Genomic DNA, 22,898 nt, shown 5'->3' with positions numbered 1-22,898 from the left:
ATGTTTTCCAAGGAAGGGTAAATATTAAAAAAAATATTTGAAAATAATCCAAAGGAAAGTCTTATATTCTCCATTCTAAAATTTCAGAAACAATCTTTTCCAATTAACTAATCTGCTAGATCACCAAATTAGTTATAACCTCTGAGGCTAATTTTCCAAGATATATGCAAATATTTTTCCTCGATTATAATATCCATAAGGAAATTAGAGAAAAATCTCAACAATACAGCATGGGAAATTTTCAATACTACCAGTATACTATATTATATGGTCTTTAAACCTTTTCTAGGAATATAACTCTCCATTAAAAATAGGATGTAAAGTGATGTGCACCTTCATTATCTAATGGCAACCCTGCTTTAAAAAAAAAAAAAAAGTGACATGTTCATGGTGGCTACCATTCTGAAAGGTCTAAAAAGAAAAACCAGTATAAGCAAAAAACTGCAAAAGCTATTCTTCTGCACTGCGGGAAGGCAGGAAGGCACTGCTGGTGAAATGACACCACTGTATATTCAGCAGGGCCTGAATGATGGGAACTCAACCAAGAATAACTACACAAAGGCATTAATCATTTATCCACTGTTTAGATGAAAGAAGTGTATTTAGATAGGAAGAAAAACTGTATATTTTGGGCTTATATCAGCACAGTTGGAATCTATTGTTATTTGAAAACTAGGTTCCACATAGCTGACAAAAAGGGACTGAGGCTTTTCAAAGATATTTATATTATTTAATATAGAGTCTATAATTAAAACATTACAGTTGAATGCAGAGACTTTGTAAACAACCAGAAAATTGGTAAGGTTATCAAAGTGTAGTAAGATTCGAATATTTAGACATGAACTGAGGAAAAACACAAAAATGTACTTCAGAATGTCAATAGGGACTGGAAAAAAAGACAACTGGAAAATGTGTGCAATAAATAAGATGATACCGCAAGTAAAAAAAAAGTAAATAAGGTCAATCGAATAAAAAGATAAAAATTATAGGGCTGCTGATTACAAACATACAGATGTCTGATATTTCATAGAAAGTAGCAATTTTTTGTTAAGTAACAGCTATTTATCTTCCAAATTGAAGAAAATTAAAAAAAAACTTAGTCACAAACTAGATGTTTATAACGTGTTATATACAAAATAAGGATTACATAAACCAGTACATGATTTCTAAATGTATTCAAAGGAGGTAACAGCGTACAGCAACATTCATTAATCATATTTAACCGAGATTCCAACATTTTGGAGGCTATGCTAAATCTCAATTAGAACCTAGAAGATATATAGTAAAGTTTTAAAATCTTTCATACTTGAGAGGCAGATACTTAACAAAATTCATGGGAATATAAAAATATAATAACCAAAAACTGTATATTTTAAAAAAATTACCATGAAATACAATTTCAATATTAAATAAAAACAATTTTATTATACTAATGTTCATTAAATACAGCACCTGTTGATTTAATCATTTGAAATGAAGAATAATCTACATGTCCATAAAAATTGAAAATATAAATTCTTACTCATTTAAAATTCCAAATAATTCCTTCCCTGTGTGTCTTCATTTATTAGGTCATTTCAAAAATTTGACATCGTGATTCCCCTTTGAATAAAGCCAACTATAGAGAATTTAAATTTGTTATTATATCACACCTACAACTTAACCATGTCTTCTATAACTAGGCATAGTCTCTGTTCGTTTGGCAAAATAGTATTCTTCAACAGTCATACTTTTATAATAGTACCTTATTACTATTATAACTGTATCTTATTACTATTTGTTAATCCATCTCCTAAAAACTATAAACAACATAACATATACTATGGTAGTGTATTTCCAACTGCTTGGCCTAGTGTACAGAACATAGTAAATTAACGAAAAGTTTATGTAGGTTATGGAAATTAAGTATTTTCTGTACAGTAGAAAGTACTACCATGGTTGAAGTCCAGAGAAGAAATTCTTTAGACTTGTTAACCTTCATTCCAGTGCAGAAGGTATTGTATTTTAATAATTGAGTAATTACATAGTTCTTTTAATAATGCTCAAAAGTAATATTCCAATAAACCATGAAACACACTAATTTAAGGTATCAGTAACTGTCTATATTAATATCACCTATTTTGATTTTGATTTAGCAATCTTATATTTCAGAAAATATCTGTTGAATGCTTATCTTGCTAAACAACCATTCTAGAAACTGACTGAATTAAATTTCTATTAATATTTTTTAAACCAATGTTAAGGCTTAATTTAAGACTTTAACTTTTTACTCACATTACCCCTCCCCACAATTCCCTCTTTCAGACAACTGAATGAAAGGAATAATATGATTCAAAAGACAGTACTTGAAATACACAATTAACCATCTTTCCATCATATATATAGAAGCACTTCACAATGTATTACCCATTAAAGTGGGCAAGAGAAAAAAACTAATGATAATTACTAATTATGTACAGATTATGTGTGCCAAATGCTTCACTCAGCACTAACATGGCTTAACTGCTTTCATCTTCACAGGTACTGTTATGATGATGATAACCTCATGTCTCAGATGAGGAAACTATGGCTGAGAGGTCAGATTACTTGTTCAAAGTCACACAGCTAAAACACAGCAAAGCCTGATTTAAATTCTGGTTAATTTGTGTCTATATTTATGCTAATTTTTAAATAACCCTTACTAAAATTTATTAAAGTAAAATTAATCACTGGAAACATTTAAAGTTTAGTCTTTCAAAATAATATAACAAGACAAATTATAGCATGTTTGTGTAAGTTAAACTTTATGTGGTATCTTACTAAATTGTCACAATCTGTAGAATTTGGAATAATTCTGGTCTTTCTGCCACATATGTGGTGCAAATCTAGAATTGTTTTGATTGATTATAAAAGAATAGATAGAAATTCAAGAGCCAAGCTCATCTTCCTGACAAAGTGCAGAGAAGTGAGAACTCAAAGTAACAGTCCAGAGATGTTTATTATATGCACTAGACTTTAGTTTTCCAGTATAAGGTACTTTTTTACATCAAAGCTGAGGGGAAAAAATTCATCAAAAACACAAGGAAAACTTGGCTTAATTATTCACTTTTGGTGCGGATGTCTGTTTCCCTGGCTAAACACTGAAGTATCTAACTGCACTGCCATGTAACACACATATTGTGGGTTTTGTTTGCTGCTGTTGTTTTTGTGTGTGTGTGTTTTGTTTTTTTTTGCACATGATAAATAGGATTGAGTAAATTCTTGCACAAGAGTTTTAATATACCAGTCATTAGACTATTTATTTTTGTTCAATTTAATAAATTACTGCTTGAACATTTTCAAGCTTTCCTTCTTTCCTTGAACACTGTTTGTAACAGATGTTTACCTGGAAAAGATGCTAGTTGGGGATGTGCGGGTAAGGCTGTGGGTGTACCAAGTGTCCCCAAACCACCAAATTCTGAATGCCCTGAGCTGGCTGAATGTAGACCAAAGACTGGGTGGCTGACCATTGGGAAGGCACTCGACACTGTGGACAGGTTAAACGGTTGATCCCCAGCTGCTCTGAATAAATGTCCTGGGAGGGAAAAGAACACACTTAAAATTGGACTATAGCAACAGATGAGATTTATCTGACTTTAGCATTCATAAATTAGATAAAAGTTTATACTTTCTTATATTTTTACTAGTATCTTGAATTTTCTTTTGCATTTCTATCAATGAGATGAGTAAGATGTTACAGATTAAGATGTTTCTATAACATGAAAGTACTCTAGTAAATATAATTAAAGTAAATGATATAACCTTATTTACTTTGAATTTGAGAAATGATGCTTTCAGCAAATCATTTTCACTAGTTATAGTGGTTTGATCTGCAGAAGTGAGTGAACTTTTTGTTAATAAATGCACATTAATAGAGTATTAAAATGTTTTCACTCATAAGGAAAATAAAAACATCTTATTAATATAAGGTTCAAAACCAAAGAAATAAGTCCAGAATCTGTCACCAAGTCCTTACTCAAATCATACAACTAGGCAAAGAGACTTTAGTTTCCATGTGCCAGAATTGAAGCCATATTCTCTATCCAATACTTCTTTGATATCAAAAAGGGGATTATATTCTAGCCTGATAAAGCAATGTAGAATACAACATGAAGATTTAATGAATAAACTTAAGATTATTTCTAAATGCACTAAAAGGTGTCTATCAACTTTGTGATATAAATATCATATTCAATTTTAATGTGTAACCTTCAATCTCCACTTTTACCCTAAAAAGAATCTAGTTGTAAGTGTCATAATTCCAGTTTGGTGTGTTATACAATCAAATACATGACCTTTTTTTTTTTTTTCATACTTTGCAGGGAGTTGGCAGAAAATCTGTTAATACTTGGAAATCTTCCTTTTTCTTCCAGGAAATAATTAACTTTCCCTGGCTTGATACTAAGAAAACAATATTAAATGCCATACTCCAGGCTATTTTAAGAATTTACCGTGTGAAAGGTACTGTATTCTGTGTTAAAATAAGAATATGGTTTTCTTACTACCTCCTGTTTATATCAGACCTGGCTCTGCAGTTGAATGTAAGTAGTTTTAACACAATATGTTTGAAGTCAATGTGTTAAAAGTAATTATTTTTTTAACATTTGGCTATTAAAGATATCTCTTCTCTTTGCTTTTTTATTCTTTGAAAACCAAAAAGAAGTCATCAAAAGGCAATGATATGCTCTGAAATAACACTATATCTTTCATTGAAGTAGTGAGATTTAAATAAATTGTATCAAGTCACAAGTATGTCTCATATCATCCTGTAAGATAAAAAGTTGTGATTGGAGGTCAAGGTTCCACTATACCAAAGCACTAAGCAGATCCCACAGGGAAGATCCTCAAAGTATTTTATGATGAAGGCCCACAGAGGAACTGTCAGGAGGGAGGACAAGGAAAACACAGACTTGGGTATCTTTTCTAAATTAGCCAATCTTTGTTTTTGTTCATCAAAGCCTATACAGAAAATCTGTGAATTTGATACTTATGTGCTATCAGAGTTCCAGATTGCATTAGCATTGAAGTTTAGTTAAAACAAAACAGGGCATGCTACTGGGGGAAAAAGGTTACTAAAATATTACTACCTTTAAGAGCTGTGATAGAGGGAGAGGGGGGGGGGAGAGAGAGAATGAGAATGAATGTATGTTTAGCAAATTCTCAGAAATCCAGCTAGAATCTCTAAAAAAAGAAAACTAAGCCAATAATGTTAACTTAAGAACCAGTATTTAGTGACTGCATATAAAGTCCCTGGTTCTCACCAATCAATTCAACTTCCTGAATCTGATGTCCTTAATCAAATGTTTTATTTAAAAACATACTACAGCCGAAACCGGTTTGGCTCAGTGGATAGAGCATCGGCTTGGGGATTGAAGGGTCCCGGGTTTGATTCTGGTTAAGGGCATGTACCTTGGTTGCAGGCATGTCCCCAGTAGGGGGTGTGCAGGAGGCAGCTGATGGATGACTCTCTCATTGATGTTTCTAACTCTCTATCTCCCTTTCTCTCTGTACAAAATCAAAAGAATATATTTTTTTAAAAATACTACAATCGGTTACCGCTTCTTCCACATCATTTTCTTGATAAGCAAGTTGAATTGAACAATCTAGTTTGGGAATTTTAAAATCATTTGTCATTTACATTTTAAAAAAGAATAATTCTTAAATTATATTATATATATATATATATATATATATATATATATATATATATATGGCAGTGATTTAACACAAACAAATGAGAGTTAAAGTCAAAGCTACACAAAATATAAAAATTCATAACAGACTAAAATTATAAAGGGTCAGAAACTTATAGAAATTCTTCTACAACAGCTAATTAATTGACAGTAAGTAGTATTCTTAGATGCATAGTTAAAACATTAATTGTATTGTGAAGAAATAAATGAGCTAAACCTTGGAGACTCACAGATAGAAAACAGGAGCAATACCTAATTGCAGCAATAATTAAAAACTAATCATACAGATTTGATGACAAAAGTTCTTTTTTTAACACTAAAAAGAGTGACATCTTAGAAGAAACTGAGTAGACAATTTGAACAAAATAAGTTTATTTACCATAAATGCAAATAAAAAATAAGTATAGTCCTGTATAAAGAATTATATCTGTAGCTGACAACATTATAAAGAGGCAACCTTAGTTTATTTTGTTATTCTTTCTTATAAAATTAATGATGAAGACAGTTAAAGCATAGAAAGCACCTGAGTGGCAAAGGAATCTACATTATAGGGACTATTCCTTGTTGGTGAGAAAGATTCACTTTTGAATTTAGTAAAGAAGCTAAGACCTCATAATAATTATAGAGATACCATGCATTATCAAAAATACACATTAGAGACTTTCTCTCCTATATATGGATAGAATTGAACAATAGTAGGGAAATAATTTCATACTACATCTCACAATTTTGAGTATATTTTGCCTTTTTAGCAAGAATCTATACTCAGTAATACAAAAAAAATTTCTTATTTAAAGGCTCTGAAACACTGTATGTAATTTTAGTATTGTTTTTTCTACCATCTTTTAAAAAACACAGATACTGATTCCATGTAAAAATCTCCCAGAATTATTATTATGTATTCAACAGGTTGAGTAATTCAGACATTTCATGAATCTATCTATTAAATATCAGGTGGTATGTTTATTAATTGGCATATAAGGATGAATAAGAAATAATCCTTGACCTCCTGGACCTCATAATTTGACCATAATTTAAATAATATGGCTACTTTTTATACCACAGTGTATAAAACAAGTTAGTATTTCAATATTGTAAACTGGTACTGTCATATACAAGACTAAGTAATAAGTCCCAAATACCTAAAGAATTGTCTCATACATAATAAACATTCAATAAATATCTGATGAATGAATCGATTCACTACTCATTAAGAGCAGAGGAGGCATATCCCTGGGACTGATTCCAAAGGCCTTCGATCCAAACAGGAAGTTGTCATTTGTTACCCCCAGAGCAAAGCTATATAATGGCCTAGAAAACTTATTAGAGTTCATTTATCATCTAATTTTCAAGTCTTAGTCCTGCAAATTCAACTCTCCTTCCTTTTCTTCTTCAACAATTGTTTCCTGGGCATTTATTTTTGTGCCAGGCATTTACTGAAGATATAATGATAAAAGATCCCTGCTCTTTAAATGTAGATGAATAGACAAACAAAACACCACCAACTGTATAATTATAAATTGTGAAGAGTACAATGAATAAAATCACTAGGTGCAAAAACAGGTAACAGTGGAGACTTCTCTAATTAATGTCTGAAACTGAGCATAAGAAAGAATCAGCGTAGGAAGAACCTACAGAGGGAGAGCATGTCTGAAGTCCTTAGTTGGGAAAGAATGTTTGTATCTAAAGAAGCTAAAGGTCAGGGAGGCAAAAGGTAACAGAACAAAGTGAAAACAGTTCCACATAAATTTGAAGTAGACAGGGATTAGATAAAGGAGGGTGTATTAGTTAGGTTACACAAAACACCGAATTCAAAATTAGTAAAAAGATGAATGTACTGGCTTACACAATGCAAAAAGCTTTTGGAAAAGTCTGACTGAAAGTTTGCCAGAACCAAATGTCTCTTTCTTCTCTGGGCTCTAGGTCCTCAGACAGGCCTTCTCCCAGGTTTGTGGGAGTAAAAGTACCAGAATAGCACCTCTTAGTCTTTCATTAGACTGATTTGCATCATGTGCTCATTCCTTAATGGTTAAGGCTTAACCAATCACTATTGTTTGGAAGATATGATGTTTGGACTGAGCAGATTGGGTCACATGCTGCCCATGAAGTCCTAGATGGAAATTTTCTAAAAGAAAGTTATTTGTGTGGAGGTTTTTGTTTGTTTGTTTGTTTGTTTTGTGTGTGTGTTTTGTTTTTGTTTTTGGTGGGGGAAGGGACAACTTCAGATAATAGTGGAGTAGTAGGGAAGTGGTCTCTTGAATCACCCACAGAGGATAATGATAAAGTCTAAATTTAAAACAACAACAAAACTAAAGATATGAGAAGGCATCCAAAAATAGAGAAACGCCAGAGGAAAGTTTAATCTGGAAAAATGGTAATGAGAAGGGGTAAAAAGTGTGACTTTGTAGTGTGTTGATCTGATAATGCTGTCTAACCCTCACAGCTATGACCACAAAAAACAGTGGAACAAAAGGAGCAGCCTTATCAACTAAAGGTGCCAGTGGTCAGAATCCAGGACTGAAAAAACATCAGAAAATTTAAAGGGGAAATCCTGGCAGTGAGCAAATCACAAAAAGAAAGAGACCCAAATTCAGAGCTTCAACTACCCAAATAGCTAGCTATAAGTATACTGTGCATGAATGAGGAAGGTCCCCAGGGGCATGGCAAATAGCCAGCAGAGAACACAGAGAAATCTGCTCTTGAAAGACAGGGCTACACACAGCAGATCTATTGAGTTTAATGTGTTTTTTAAATGAATGAATTCCTTCATCATGATTGGCTTAGACAACAGAAAGCCTGAAGTGTCTGAGGGCAGAGTCCAAAGCTGGCAGGGCAACTGGAAATTAGAGGGTAATCTTAGAAGCAAGGAAACCACAGGGAGAAGTAGACTCATCTCTGCCTAAGTCCTTGGCTGTCCCAACAACTGTCACAGGCACAAAGGAGAGCCACAGGAGGCCAGACTAAAAGAGCAGCAGTGAGGAGACAAAACACAGAGCACAGATTATCATCAGTATGGGTTTTTTTTACTACAATATAACTAAAATTGACATCAATAAAAATATAAAAGCTAAATTATTGATTTCTAAACAACCCATTAGTCGAGAAATTCACAAAGGAAAAAAAATTTTTGACTGATAATGAAATGAAAACATATAAAAAATTGTGGGATATAGACATAACAGTACTTAAAAAGGCAATGTATACATTAAATGGACATATGAGAAAAGGAGAAAGGTCTTAAATAAGTGATTTAAGCCTTCCCTTAAAGAAATTGGGAAAAAAGAAGAGGAAATTACACCCACTGAAAAACAAAAGAAAATAATAAAGGGTCAACATCTATGGAACAGAAAATTGTGAAAATTCAATTAAATCCAAAGTTAGTTTTGCCAAAAAGGTCAATAAAATTTATAAAGCTCTAGTCACAAAGGAAAAAGGAGAAAAGACACAAGTTACTACTATCAACAGAAAAAAAGAAGACATCACTACTAATCCTGAAAAAAGACATTCAAAGAAGATACTATTTATAACAACGTCATGACCACAAATTCAATTACAGATAAGATGGATAAATTCCTCAAAAGACATCAACTACTAAGGCTAACTCAAGAAGAAAAAGATAACCTGAATAGTTTCATATTGATATTTAAAAAGATGAACTCATAGTTTACTATCTTCCAACAATAATAATAATTTAGAAACAAATAAACCACCTTCCAAGCCTGGGATGACTTCACTGGTGAAGTCTACACCAAACATGTAGGGAAAAAATAATGCCAGTTCAATATAAACTTTTTTCAAGGAAGGTTTTCTAGGAGAAAGGAGTGATCAATTGTGTCTATTCAGCCAACAGACTGAGTGAATGAGGACAGGAGTGACTTTGGTGTGGGCTGAAATATACATGAAAGACAAGAAGAAGGAGAAAACACATGCAGCTATCCCTTTAAGAAATTTGGCTACAGGGCAAGGCAGGAAACAGGGCAATAGCCAGAAAAGCATTTGAGGTGAAAAGAGGTTTGGGGTATATATTGTTTTTTAGGTTGGCAGATACTAAGAACAATTAATGGTACTACATAAATGAATGAAGTCCTTGAAAAGTCATTTATAATCTTTAAAAGGAAACAGTAAGATATTTACTATTATCTATGATAATTAATTCTCTATTGTTTTGAGCTAAGAATTTATTCTATTTGGTTTAATTTACATTGATACACAGAACAGTCACTAAACGATATTTATAGTAAGCATACATGAGTTATTAGATGCAATAATGAAATATTATTTTTCTGGGGGGAAAACTGTTGAAATTGGAATAAAGCTCATATATATATATATGTATCAGAAATTTATTACAATACACAGGTGGGGAGGTAAGGGGGGCTATCACCAGATAAGTTCAAACAGGTAGATGACTGGCTCACTTAACATTTTTCCCAACCTCCTTTTAGGGTACCTTCTTGTGATGCAAAAGCTGGGCAGTTAAAAACTACATTTTCCAGTCCTTTTTGCACCCAGAATTCTGGATATAATTTAGATTCTGCCAATCAGGTGGATTTGGAAAGAATTAAAAACTAAGTTAAGCTGGCAGACTTGCAGCACATGAAGTATCTTTTGGCTGGTGTAGATTGAACAGGCAGCACAGAACAACCTTGGAGCCAGTTACATCACTGGACTGAAGTGGCACGAGCCATGGAGCCATCAGCTGGAACAGTGGTATCCTGATTAAACCAGCGGCAGTTTCCTTAAGCAGCTTAATTCAGCAGTAATGCACCGAACCATTTGTAGAGCCAGCTCTTCAATCTATATATATAAAAGCCTAAGCGACTGTTCCACCATTCGACTGGTAGCTATGATGTGCACTGACCACCAGGGGGCAGACGCTCAATGCACAGGCATAGAAACATGAACAGACTGATGAATCTCAGAGAAAAGGGGGGCAGGAGGAGGGCAGGAAGAGAATAACCAAAGATCTTATAATCATACTAGAAGGGCCCATCGGCCTGGCCTGTGGGGATTGGGCCGAAGTCAGCAGTCCGACATCCCCTGAGGGGTCTTGGATTGTGAGAAGGCCGAGGGACCCCACCAGTGCACAAATCCATGCGCTGAGCCTCTAGTAATTTTATAAGCACCTAATTCCCAGTATTAAATCAATTTCTTCTTAAAATAGCTCTACTGCTTTATGTTATCTCTAGTTGGTCTGACTGATACATTAACTAACAACTCCAACTGGTGATAGTTCCCAAAACAAGAGCATAATTCATTCTATCACAACTAGCCTGATACCTCATAACCATATAATTTTCCAAGTAATACTAAATGAGAGGTAAGTGAAAGCTTAAAAGTAATATGCACATTACCTTGGAAGTCAAGGAGGATTTCTTAAACAAGACAAACAGCATAACCATAAATTTAAAAATGTATAAATCTGAGTCCTGGCTGATTTTGCTCAGTGGTTAGAGTGTCAGCCTACGGACGGAAGGGTCACAGATTTGATTCCTGGTCAAGGGCACATACCTCAGTTGCAGGTTTGATTCTTGGTCATGGTCAGGGCATGTGTAGGAGGCAACCAATTGAAATATCTCTCTCACATCCATTTCTCTCTCTCTCTATTTTCCCTTTCTCCCTCCTCTCCACTCTCTCTCTAAAGATCAATGGACAAAATATCCTCTGATAAAGATTTTAAAAATTGATAAATCTGACTATATTAAAATTGGAAGACAATGTAAAATAAAAAAGACACACCAGCTGAAACCAGTTTGGCTCAGTGGATAGAGCCTCGGCCTGCGGACTGAAAAGTCCCAGGTTCGATTCCGGTCAAAGACATGTACCTTGGTTGCGGGCACATCCCCAGTAGGGGGTGTGCAAGAGGCAGCTGGTCGATGTTTCTCTCTCATCAATGTTTCTAATTCTCTATCCCTCTTAATTCCTCTCTGTGTAAAATCAATAAAATATATTAAAAAAAAAAAAAAAAGACACACCAAAGATTGAGAAAAGGTATCTTCCACAAATTTAACTGAAAAAAAGATCAGCATCCAAAATATAAAAAGAACTTATAAACCCATTAAGAAAAAGATATACAACCCAATAGGTGTATGCATCAATGCTCTAAATCCATGGCCAGCAAACTGCGGCTTACGAGCCACATGTGGCTCTTTGGCCCCTTGAGTGTGGCTCTTCCACAAAATACCACGGCCTGGGAGAGTCTATTTTGAAGAAGTGGCATTAGAAGAAGTCTAAGTTTCAAAAATTTGGCTCTCCAAAGAAATTTCGATCATTGTACTGTTGATATTTGGCTCTGTTGACTAATGAATTTGCCAACCACTGCCCTAAATAATCACTTCAGTAAAGAGGAGATCCAAAAGGCTAAAAACTTATAAAAGGACACCTTAATGAAACCCTGCTTCATATTCATCAGTGACAAAAATAAAAAAGTCTGACAATGATAAGTGTTAGCATGAATGACAGACATCAAAATTCTAATACAAAGCCGGTGGGGAAAATCAACTGGTAACTACTGGTAAAGTTAAAGACATCGCCAGAAAAGTATGCTTATATGCATTAGGATCCATGTATAATAATAGTCATAGCATTATTTATAATTGGCGAAAGTTAGAAACGACTCCAATATCCATCAGCAACAGTGCAGATATAAAAATGGAAGCATATTCCACATTTCTCATTATATCACTCCTCAGTTACCCAAATAATGTCAGGGCTTCAATCTCCCTCTCAACATTACCTTACCCAAATTCAGTCATTATATCCCATAAAAATCGACTCCCTAAATATTTCTGGAGTCTTCTTTCTTTCTTTCTCCACCTCTAATAACTCCTTAATCTGGGACTTTATCATTTATCACCCAGATAAATATAAGACCTCCCCTAAAAGTCTCATCCCCATTGCAAACTGGTGCATTACATGGTAGGAGGGCTGTCAATTTTAAAGCTGTATGATCATATAAATCCCTCCACCTGGATGACATACAAATAAAAGTAATGTTTACCATTTACTAGACACCAACTATGTGCCAGGCATTATCTCATTTATCCCTCTAATGTTGCAAAGTGGGCCAAAACCGGTTTGGCTCAGTGGTAGAGCGTCGGTCTGTGGACTGAAAGGTCCTGGGTTCAATTCCGGTCAAGGGCATGTACCTTGGTCGTGGGCACATCCCCGGTAGGGGGTGTGCAAGAGGCAGCTGGTCGATGTTTCTCTCTCATCGACATTTCAAGCTCTCTATCTCTCTCCCTTCCTCTCTGTAAAAAAACAATAAAATATATATTTTTAAAAAATGTTGCAAAGTGGGTGTCATTGTATCTGTTACAGATGAGGCAATCAAACCTCAGAAAGGAGTAACTTACCCAAATTCACACAACTAATAAATGAATAAGCCAAGACTCAATTTCAGGGTTTTGCAATGGAAAAGTCCTTGCTCTTAATCAATACGTTATTCTGCCTAAATTCTTAAACATGGCGTATGTTAAGTTATTCATGATATAACCTTAGGCTATTCCTCAGGTACCTCCTGCGTCTCTGTCCCTCTATTCCACTTAGCCAGAGCAGACATTACCACTCCATTCACTCCTTTTCCTTACTAATAACTTCTTTATTTTATTCAGGATGGCAATATGTTCCATTTAAAAATTATTTCTCCTGGCCTTCCTTGAAGCACAGTTCTGCTGAAAGAAATATAAGTGGAAAATTTGGGATGGTGTTTCTGGGAAAGCTCTTTAAAAGAGGTTATATGTACAATATTATACATATGCATAACCCATGGACACAGACAACAGTGTGGAGAAGGCCTGGGGTGGGGAATGAGCCCGAAACCTAGGAATGTACCTCCACTGGGAATTAGGTGCACGAAAAGATACATAACCAACTTAGCCAAACTGACCAGATTCATCTTTATTGCAGTGCTATTTTCTATCCAAATGACTGTAATAAAATGGAAAAATGTTTTGTGAAAGCCAATTCTCAAAGGCCCCTACATTTTATTGGTGGGTATATCAAGACTGCAATGCCTTGACCACTCTTTAACCAAGCCATTTCTCAGCATTGCATTTGCAGTGGTCAACCTTGAAGGGTGAGGTAACATCTCCTTTCAGACAAAGGGTTTGTTTTCTTTCACTAAAACCAAAAGTAGAGTCCCCAAGCTCAGTATTCCTAAACTGTGACACAAACCCACTGCACACCTAAGATCCAAGTGGGCTGCTCTGTATCACCCCCATGGGACTTGGGAGGCATGGGAAACCAATGCCAGCATGATGCTCATGCTATTTGCTGTGCCATCCTATCCTATATAATAAAGAGCTAATATGCTAATTAGACAGGACGGCAGAACTATCTTCCGGAATGACCTCCTGAACCGACCAGTAGGTGGGAGGCTGGGCCGAGGGGCCACAAGGCAGCTGGGGCTGCAAAGGCCTACTTTTGCATCAGGCCTCTAGTAAATAATAAAACCTCTGACCTAGGAGATCCATAACAGGAAGAGGCTAACTTGTAAGAAGGTATAATCTCCAATCCTCACAAGGTATTGGTTCAAAAGAAATTTATCATTCCAAGTTTGAAAGCAGGTTTGAGTCACATCCTTTGTAACTCAGTGGAATTCCTATAAAAGATAGGTCAATTAAAATAATTTAAAACAACAGAATGTCCTCTAAGGGGCCATTAAAGAACTGTTGAAATTTTGACATTTTGAGATGAAAAATTCTGTTTGTTGTGTTTATACATCAAAAATTTTTGAGGAAATTCAAAAGTTGTTTAAGATAGCCGGGGCCGGTTTGGCTCAATGGATAGAGCGTTGGCTTGGGGACTGAAGGGCCCAGGGTTTGATTCTGGTCAAGGACATGTACCTTAGTTGCAGGCATATCCCCAGTGGGGGGTGTGCAAGAGGCAGCTGATCGATGAATCTCTCTCATTGATGTTTCTAACTCTATCTCTCTCCCTTCCTCTCTGTACAAAAATCAATAAAATATATATATTTTTTAAAAAGTTGTTTAAGATAAAGAGGCCAGGTATATTATTACTCTATGATTTCATTTTAAAGAGGAGTTATCAGACAATGCATAGGCCAAAAATATTTTATCAAACAAAACAGGAAAATGTGACAAATTGAAGAAAATTAGGTATTGGAAGTTAATACTACGCTTTGTTTCAAACATAAACTACAACCCTGTGAAAGTTAAAAAACTAAATATTTTCCTAAAAAGTGAAAAAAACATAGGATGGACTCAAGGTATGTGTTAATAAGTGATATATTTCTGAACATAGAAATAAACTATAATTCCAATGAAAGTATCAACATAAAAACCCTACAACCTTTTAAGTTGGCAAATAAATAATAAGATGTATTCCTTTCTACACAAAGAAATTTTTAATGCTCCCCAGCAACTTAGTACCCCTCCTCTTTCTGAAATTGCCAATTATCATTAAAACAGTGCCCTAATTTGACTAATCAGAATCACAATCTATTCAAGTGTCACTAATTCAGAAAATAAGTGAGAAATAGCTGACAGCAAAGTGTCCAGAAAACTCAAGGCTCTGTATTCAAATATATTATGGGAACCATCAACATTAAAAAAAAAAAAGGGTATTTCACCCTAACCAGTTTGGCTCAGTAAATAGAGTGTTGGCCTGCAGACTCAAGGGTCCCAGGTTCAATTCCAGTCAAGGGCATGTTCCTTGGTTGCAGGCACATCCCCAGTAGGGGTTGTGCAGGAGGCAGCTGATTGATGTTTCTCTCTCATCGATGTTTCTAACTTTCTATCTCTCTCCCTTCCTCTCTGTAAAAAATCAATATATATATTTTTAAAAGGACATTTCTATAGAAATACCATATATATTAAAGACTAATTCAGAATAGTTACAAGAAGAAGAAAAGAAAAAAAAAAGTACAACTCTCAAATCATTTAGAGAAAGTAACCTGAGGTAAAATGCCAATTGTGGTATCACCTTTTGAACACAGCATATCATAAAGGCAATCATCATTTACATATAGCTATCATTTTGCATATAAGGTAAGTATAGATGAAGTCATTAAATATTAACCAAGCTTTTACAGGGTGCAGGAGAACAGGGATTTCATTTATTTACTTTTTTTAATGCAATACTATTTTATTTTAGTTATTTTATAATTATGAAGAAAATTACTTTGATAAAACAATGACAAAATAATATCCTTCTTGTTATTGTTCCATTGATTTAAAAATAAACAAGTATTTATTTGGCAAATTGCTAGGGTATTTTGTTAGCAAACATTCCATATTTATGCATTTGACTTACCCAAAATTACAAATCTAATATTGAAAAAGTGAAATATATTTAGTTTTAATGCTTATGAAATTATGAAATAATCTATAAGATTAAAAAATATTTAAGATTAAAACGGTTCCTATTGATAAAGAAGTGACTTACTCAAGTTTAGGTGTTTTAAAAAAAAGATGTATTCTACTAAACATGTGCTTGGGCAAGAAATATTTTGGGGGTTAATTAAAAGTACCTCCTATGGGGAAGGTGAGGGTGGGTGGGTGGGAAGAGATCAACCAAAGAATTTGTACGCACATATGCATAACCCATGAACACAGACAACAAACAGGATGGTGAAGGCTAGGGGAGAAGAAGTAGGGGTGGGCTAGAAGGAGTTAATGGGGAGAAAAGGGGACATGTGTAATACCTTCAACAATAAAGATTTTAAAAATAAAAGTAACTCCTATGTAATTAATTAAAATTAAGGGTATTTTCACTTCAGAAATAAAGCTCTCTTTTTAGCAATATAAACTATGTTAATGTTTAAGAGAAACGTGCCATGCTCTAAACTTTAAAAACATTTTCCATTCAGTAAATGATCTGCCTTTATTTAGTGTACACTAGTGAACTGAGATAGAGTTTGGTAAAAGTCATTTCAAGAAGCAAATTTAGGGCAAAGTGTTCACAGCATTGGTACCTACTCTGATCACCAAGGACTCATTAGTATTTCTTCACTACCTTAATGACCTATTGTTTGAAAAAGACTTTGCATGTATTAATTTATTAATTGAAATGGTGACAGCAACATGAAATTTACAAAGAGAGCTTCTAATAAGCATGAAACGCTTGTAATAAACAGTGCTATGGAATTTCAGAAAAAGCAGACACTAGATATTAAACCTTACAGTTCAATGAAGACATTGAGAATAAAACACTAAGAACACAAATTAATAAAAGGATGGCATTCTAAAATTGAGTCAATAAGGATATTCACCACATGGGTTGATTGCAGAGCTAAGCGAAGCAGCTCCAGTGGAAAGGCCGCCTTTAGAGACCGATGAAGCCACAGAAGGTATAGACGATGAAGTTGGTACAGTAGAGGAGGCTGTTGAGGATGGTAACCGTTCGCCAGACTCCATATCTACGAGGGGGAGAATTCTCAGTTTTAGATAGAATTAGTCAAAAGAGTTAAACATACTTAAAATAAGTCAAACATTTAGGCATAATGTTTGTAAAGATATGAAGTCTAGAACATGTTCTTCAGAAAGATAAAATATGGAGTAAGTAAAACCAATATAATTAAATCTAAAATTATTTCAAAATAAAAAGTAAAGAAGAAAACAAAAAACATTAGGTCTGGCACATAAAAAAACACTCAAAAAATACATATACATAAACCTAACCATGAAAGAAATGAATATACAGATTACATTTGATAAGAGACATTATCTGGGTTCCAAGGCTGTGTCTGTAGCTTATTAGCTATGACCATGTATAAACTATCTACGTAACTTCAGTGAACCTTCCATTTCTTCACAAGGACTATGAAGATGTAGTTGGAAGGATTAAATGAGATAATGCAGATAAAGTTCTGAGTACCTAGCATTCAATAACTGTCAGCTTTTGTCTGTATTAAGTGAATAATTGTGTGTATAATGAGCCATGTGCACGTGAGGCAGTAAAATAAAAAACCTTAAGGTATTTTTAGATTATTGCTTTCAAGTAAGTATTTCAGTCATATCTATTTATAGATTATGTATATGCTTGAAATGTTGTCATATTTTTTAGCCAGATACATTTTGTGTTAAGAATTAAAAATAAATGCCTTATAATTGTATAAGTACTAATGGTAGTGTATTTTTACTGCGAATTTTTCAAAATAAGCTGGAACATACATATAAATAAAATATCAGTACATTAATTTTCAGTTAAAAACATAATTACTCTAGGGTCAAATGAGTTATTATTCATTATTGAAGCATACTACAATACATAAAAATTGGTAAAAATCCATTTATTCAGATTAAGAAAAAATGTGTTCATTAAATAAAAGCAGTTCGGGTACCCAAGAACCATTACTTCCCAGATTTCTGTTATGGTCAGAACATCCAGATCTGATACTTGCACTCCTGTAATAGCCTCTCATTCTAAGGCTGTGTGTTAAGAAAACCACTTTCATCTAAGGTTCCAAATCACCACTAACCAACAGGCTCTTTTTGGCCAAAAATAGCCCATATATCACAAAGTCAAAATGTAATAACATAACTCCCCCACCCACAACACACTTATCTAAGGAACAATATCAACTAGTAGGTACATCTTTTAGTTTAGGACATTTATTCTCCTATATAATAAAAGCTTAATATGCTAAGTGTCTGATCATCCAGTCAGCCATTCAACCAATCAAGCATCAAAGCATAATATGCTAATGATATGCCAAGGCCCCTCAACTGCTCGCTATGACGTGCACTGACCACCAGGGGACAGATGCTCCAATTGGTAAGGTTAGCTTGCTGCTGGGTCTGGCCAATCGGGACTGATAGATTAGATGGACATGCCGTGGAGTCCCCCCACAGTCCCTCCTGGGCTGGCCAACCTCCTGCATTCCTCCCTGGCCCCACTGTGCACCAATGGGGTGCCTTGGCCTGGCCTATGCCCTCTCTCAATCCAGGACCCCTTGGAGGATGTCGGAGAGCTGGTTTTGGCCCAATCCCACAGGCCAGGCTGAGGTACCCCACTGGTGCATGAATTCATGCACTGGGCCTCTAGTAAGAGTATATTTCCTAATGCATAATTTCAGAATGATTTATTTACAAAGTCAATCAGATAGGATAAAGATTACTACAACTAAAATTTAACATATATTACTACACTAAAAAAAATAAATCAGGCCAAAACCAGTTTGGCTCAGTGGATAGAGAGTTGACCTGTGGACTGAAGGGTTCCAGGTTCGATTCCGGTCAAGGGCATGTACCTTGGATGCGGGCACATCCCCAGTAGGTGGTGTGCAAGAGGCAACTGATCGATGACACACTCTCATCGATATTTTTGACTCTCTATCACTCTCTCTTCCTCTCTGAAAAAAGTCAATAAAATATATATTTTAAAATAAATAAATAAAATAAAATAAATCAGTTTTAAATAAAATAAAATAAAATAAATAGGAGTAAGAAAAAATCATTTAGAAGATGATGGAGTATAAATGATTCGATTCATTATTGACCTTTCCCAAGTTCTAAAGCACTAGCTCACAGCCAGGGATTACTTTCTACTAGGTAACATGGGACAATGTCTGGAGACATATTTGATTACTACACAGGACAGGGTGCTATGGCATTGTGCAGATAAAACCCAGGGATGCTGCTAGGCTGCTAAACCTCTTAAAATGCACAGGACCCCCACCCCAAAATTACCTGGTCCAAAATGTTAGTAGCACTAAGGTTGAAAAAATTAGATCCGAAGTATCAAAAACTACAATCCTTGGAATTCAGTTAACCAAAACTTTGTTAAGTAGTAACTCTATATAATTATTATAATTCAATAATTCAATAATTCAATAATTCAAGCTGATTTATTACCACTGCAATAAATGAAAAAACTATATCCAACCTCTCTTTTATGTCAGCATGCCTGTAGTCTATTGCTTTACATTTTGCCCTAATTGTCTAAACCTGATAATGCATGATATACAATGAATACATATTGTAATCGTCACTCATGCCAGGTAACATCTATTTACTGCATTTTACTAAGGTGATATTTACCTATAACAATTCTGAGAACAGACAAAAATCACAATTACCACAATGCATAATTTCTGTTTCACAACTGTTTCACTGCCTGATGATTTTCTAGAGGCCAATAAGATTCAATGATCAGTTGCTAATGATAATACTGTTCAAATTCATTCATATCAAATGTTTTTTGTGTATAATCATGGAGTTTATGGACACTGACATCTGCTATATGTAAACCTGAACAGGTGCAAATAAAGAAGGGCAAGGCACTCTGGCTAAGAAATACAAACATGGTCAACTGCCGGATGTTTCAATTGCATGATTCCTTCACTATTGAGAAAATAGGAACAATAGAATAGAATGAAGATTCAGAAGGAAACATTAAATTAGACTTAAGAGATTTCTCCTGGAAGAGGTTTCCTTTTTTGTGTGTTAATCCTTGCTAGAGGATATTTATTCCTTTGATTTTTAGAGAGAGGAAGGAAGGAAGGAAGGAAGGAAGGAGGGGGAGAGAGAAGAAAGAGAAACATCAACGAGAGAGAGCCCGACATCAATCAGTTGTCTCCCACACCCACCCCAACCTGGGTGAGGAACCTCCAACCCTGGTGTGTGCCCTTGACCAGAATTGAACCTGGAACCCTTTGGTTCTCAGGCCAAATCTCTGACTGCTGAGCAACACTGGCTAGGGCCTGGAAGAAGTTTTCTTAAAGAATCTCTTTATCTTTGTTAACAATACCCAAAGTTCTCTGTGATAGTTCAAAGCACACAAGTAGAGTTGGTGAACCCTTACTTGCTTTGAAATAATTTTTAAATGGTGACAGTTTTCGTGAGATCAAAATTCCATCCTTCATCCCCATCCAGGAGAAAGGAAGGTCTGTGTGTACTGTGCTTTACTCAAGCTTCCTCTACACAGACCATCTAACTTGCCAGTTAGGACTTCTTGCCATTGAGGGAATCCTTGACCTTCAACAGTGGTGCACATTATCCTGCTCCTGAGGTCAAAGCTGTCTGGACTAGACATGACCCAAGGAGACAATGGCTGGCCAGAAACCTAGGACATGTATTCACTGTCTCTAAAAGATGCTATAATCTAATAAAATTCTCTCTGACATAGACATGTTAACTAATAGAAACAGGGGAACTTGGTGCTGAGTGGGAGATCATAAAGTTTGTGGTCCTAAGAATATGGAAACTACGAAAGAGTGGGTTGGAAAAAAAATGTTGGAAGACCAAATGTACAGAAAAGCTGGTGGTCCTGACAGAAGATGAAAGCATGACCAATCTCAGGTTCTTTTCCTTAAACATGCCTTTTTTTGTGTATTTGTATATATTGTTTTACTCTGCAGAAATATATATATATGTTGAAGTATTTCTGCAGAGTAAAACAATATATACACACCTCCTGGTGTGCAAGAGGCAGCCAATCAGTGATTCTTGATTTCAGAGCGGGAGAGATCAATGATGAGAATCACTGATTGGCTGCCTCCTGCACACCCCACTGGGGATCCAGTCTGCAACAGAGGCATGTGCCCTGAACGTGAATGGAACCTGGACCTCCTGGTTCATAGGTCGACACTCAACCACTGAGCCACACCAGTTAGGCGCCGTTTTTATTTTCTCATATGCTCTGAGACTTCTCTCTATCCTTTCAAATATCAATCATTTTAATTGAGTTTTAAGGGGTATTGTTATTTGCAACTGAAACAGAATTGCCAACAAACTCCCTAACAAATGTCAAGTTTAATCTCATCTTTGTTCACGTTTACACCACTGATCCATATTCTGTTTTTCCTTTTCAACAATGCAAATATGTGCCTCAGAGTCACTGTATCCATGAAGTTGTATCTGACTAATATTAGGCCACAACTTCCCACCTTTGAACTACAGAGCGTTTTAGCTTCTACCCAGAAAGCTGCTAATTACATTGGCTTTTTAGTGCTCTGTATTTGAATTCACTGTATTATCCAGCACATAGCCAACTTGTCAGTCGAGTCTTTGTTTCTGAATCAGTAAAAAGGGGTTAATTACGGGTACTTCAAAGAGCCATTGTAAAAAGAGTGCCTTGTACACTTCCTGCTGGCGTTGATGTGTTTATATGGTTGGCCAAAATTCGAAGAAAATATCTTTCATTTCTCCAAACTTGATATACAAAAGTGTGGGAAAAGAGCTCATTGAAATTGAACAAAGTTTCTTTCTTAAGGCAAATGTGAGCAAATGTTAAGTTAAAAAGGTAAGTTAAAAATGTCAAGGGTGCCCTGACCAGTTTTGCTCAGTAGATAGAGCATTGGGCCATGGACCGAAAGGTCCTGGGTTTGATTCCTGGTCAGGGCACATGCCTGGGTTGCAAGCTCAATCCCCAGTAGGGGGCATGCAGGAGACAGCTGATTGATGTCTCTCTCTCTCATGGATGTTTCTAATTCTCTATCCCTTTCCCTTCTTCTCTGTAAAAAAATCAATTAAAAATGAGCATTTTGACTTCCAATCAGATTTCTTTCACAGGTAAAATCGCAACAGATATACAAGAAGTACAGTAGGCTATCCTGTCAACCTGACTTTCATTGGTGTGGTCATTAGTTTCACTATAGATAACAGTATATAACAATGACCATTTTAGTTTAGTTTTTAGATAACCACAATAGTAAAATTGTTTTTCCTGAGATATTAACATAATTTTATAACTTCCATTACTCAAAAACTTAATTTTATTCAGATTATACCTTTTTTATTTTTAAGTAATTAGGAACCAAGTTTTCTCCTTTATGACACTCACTGACAATCTCCAAAAATTCTCCGATAGTTACGAAAATGCCCTCTACCAGTCTCTTCATTATAAAATTTAGTCAAATTATTTATTAATATCCTTTCAAATATGCCTCTTCTACTTTCCTCTTAATTTATTATTTTCTGAATTGCATATAATTTGTCCATTTCTTGTTGTACTGACAGGCCAAATATTAATATCATACTACTATGTTTTACTGGATGATCCAATGCCCTTCAGATAACTGCTCAGAGGGAATTTAGCTGCCTAACTTCATAATACAAATCCCTAAGTACACATCCCAAAGGTGTCTTAATATGACTTGGGCTAAATACAGGAAAACAATTAACAGTTAAATACAGTGATGTAGCCTGGCTGGTGTGGCTCAGTGGTTGAGCATTGACCGATGAACCAGGAGGTCATAGTTTGATTCCCAGTCAGGGCACAAGC

General features: G+C 35.2%; 1 protein-coding gene across 23 annotated transcripts in view; it reads right to left on the bottom strand.

Moving 5' to 3' along the window:
* BAZ2B (bromodomain adjacent to zinc finger domain 2B) overlaps positions 1–22,898 on the bottom strand; it is a 277,515-nt gene that overhangs the window by 84,598 nt on the left and 170,019 nt on the right. For 20 of the 23 annotated variants that reach the window (XM_045575517.1, XM_045575494.1, XM_045575504.1 and 17 more), the window contains 2 exons: positions 16,945–17,091; positions 3,365–3,553 (listed from right to left, as the gene is read on the bottom strand). In XM_045575517.1, the coding sequence (XP_045431473.1) occupies positions 3,365–3,553; positions 16,945–17,089 (334 nt within the window). In that variant the 5' untranslated portion in view covers positions 17,090–17,091. The remainder of the gene's footprint in view (positions 1–3,364; positions 3,554–16,944; positions 17,092–22,898) is intronic. The other 3 variants (XM_045575508.1, XM_045575509.1, XM_045575510.1) reach the window with 1 other exon arrangement.

This window comes from Pipistrellus kuhlii, unplaced genomic scaffold (genome assembly GCF_014108245.1).
Source record: "Pipistrellus kuhlii isolate mPipKuh1 unplaced genomic scaffold, mPipKuh1.p scaffold_m20_p_7, whole genome shotgun sequence".
In the NCBI taxonomy this organism is placed as follows: domain Eukaryota; kingdom Metazoa; phylum Chordata; class Mammalia; order Chiroptera; family Vespertilionidae; genus Pipistrellus; species Pipistrellus kuhlii.
Note: the sequence above shows the minus strand (reverse complement) of the source record. Positions and strands in the feature narration are given on the sequence as shown.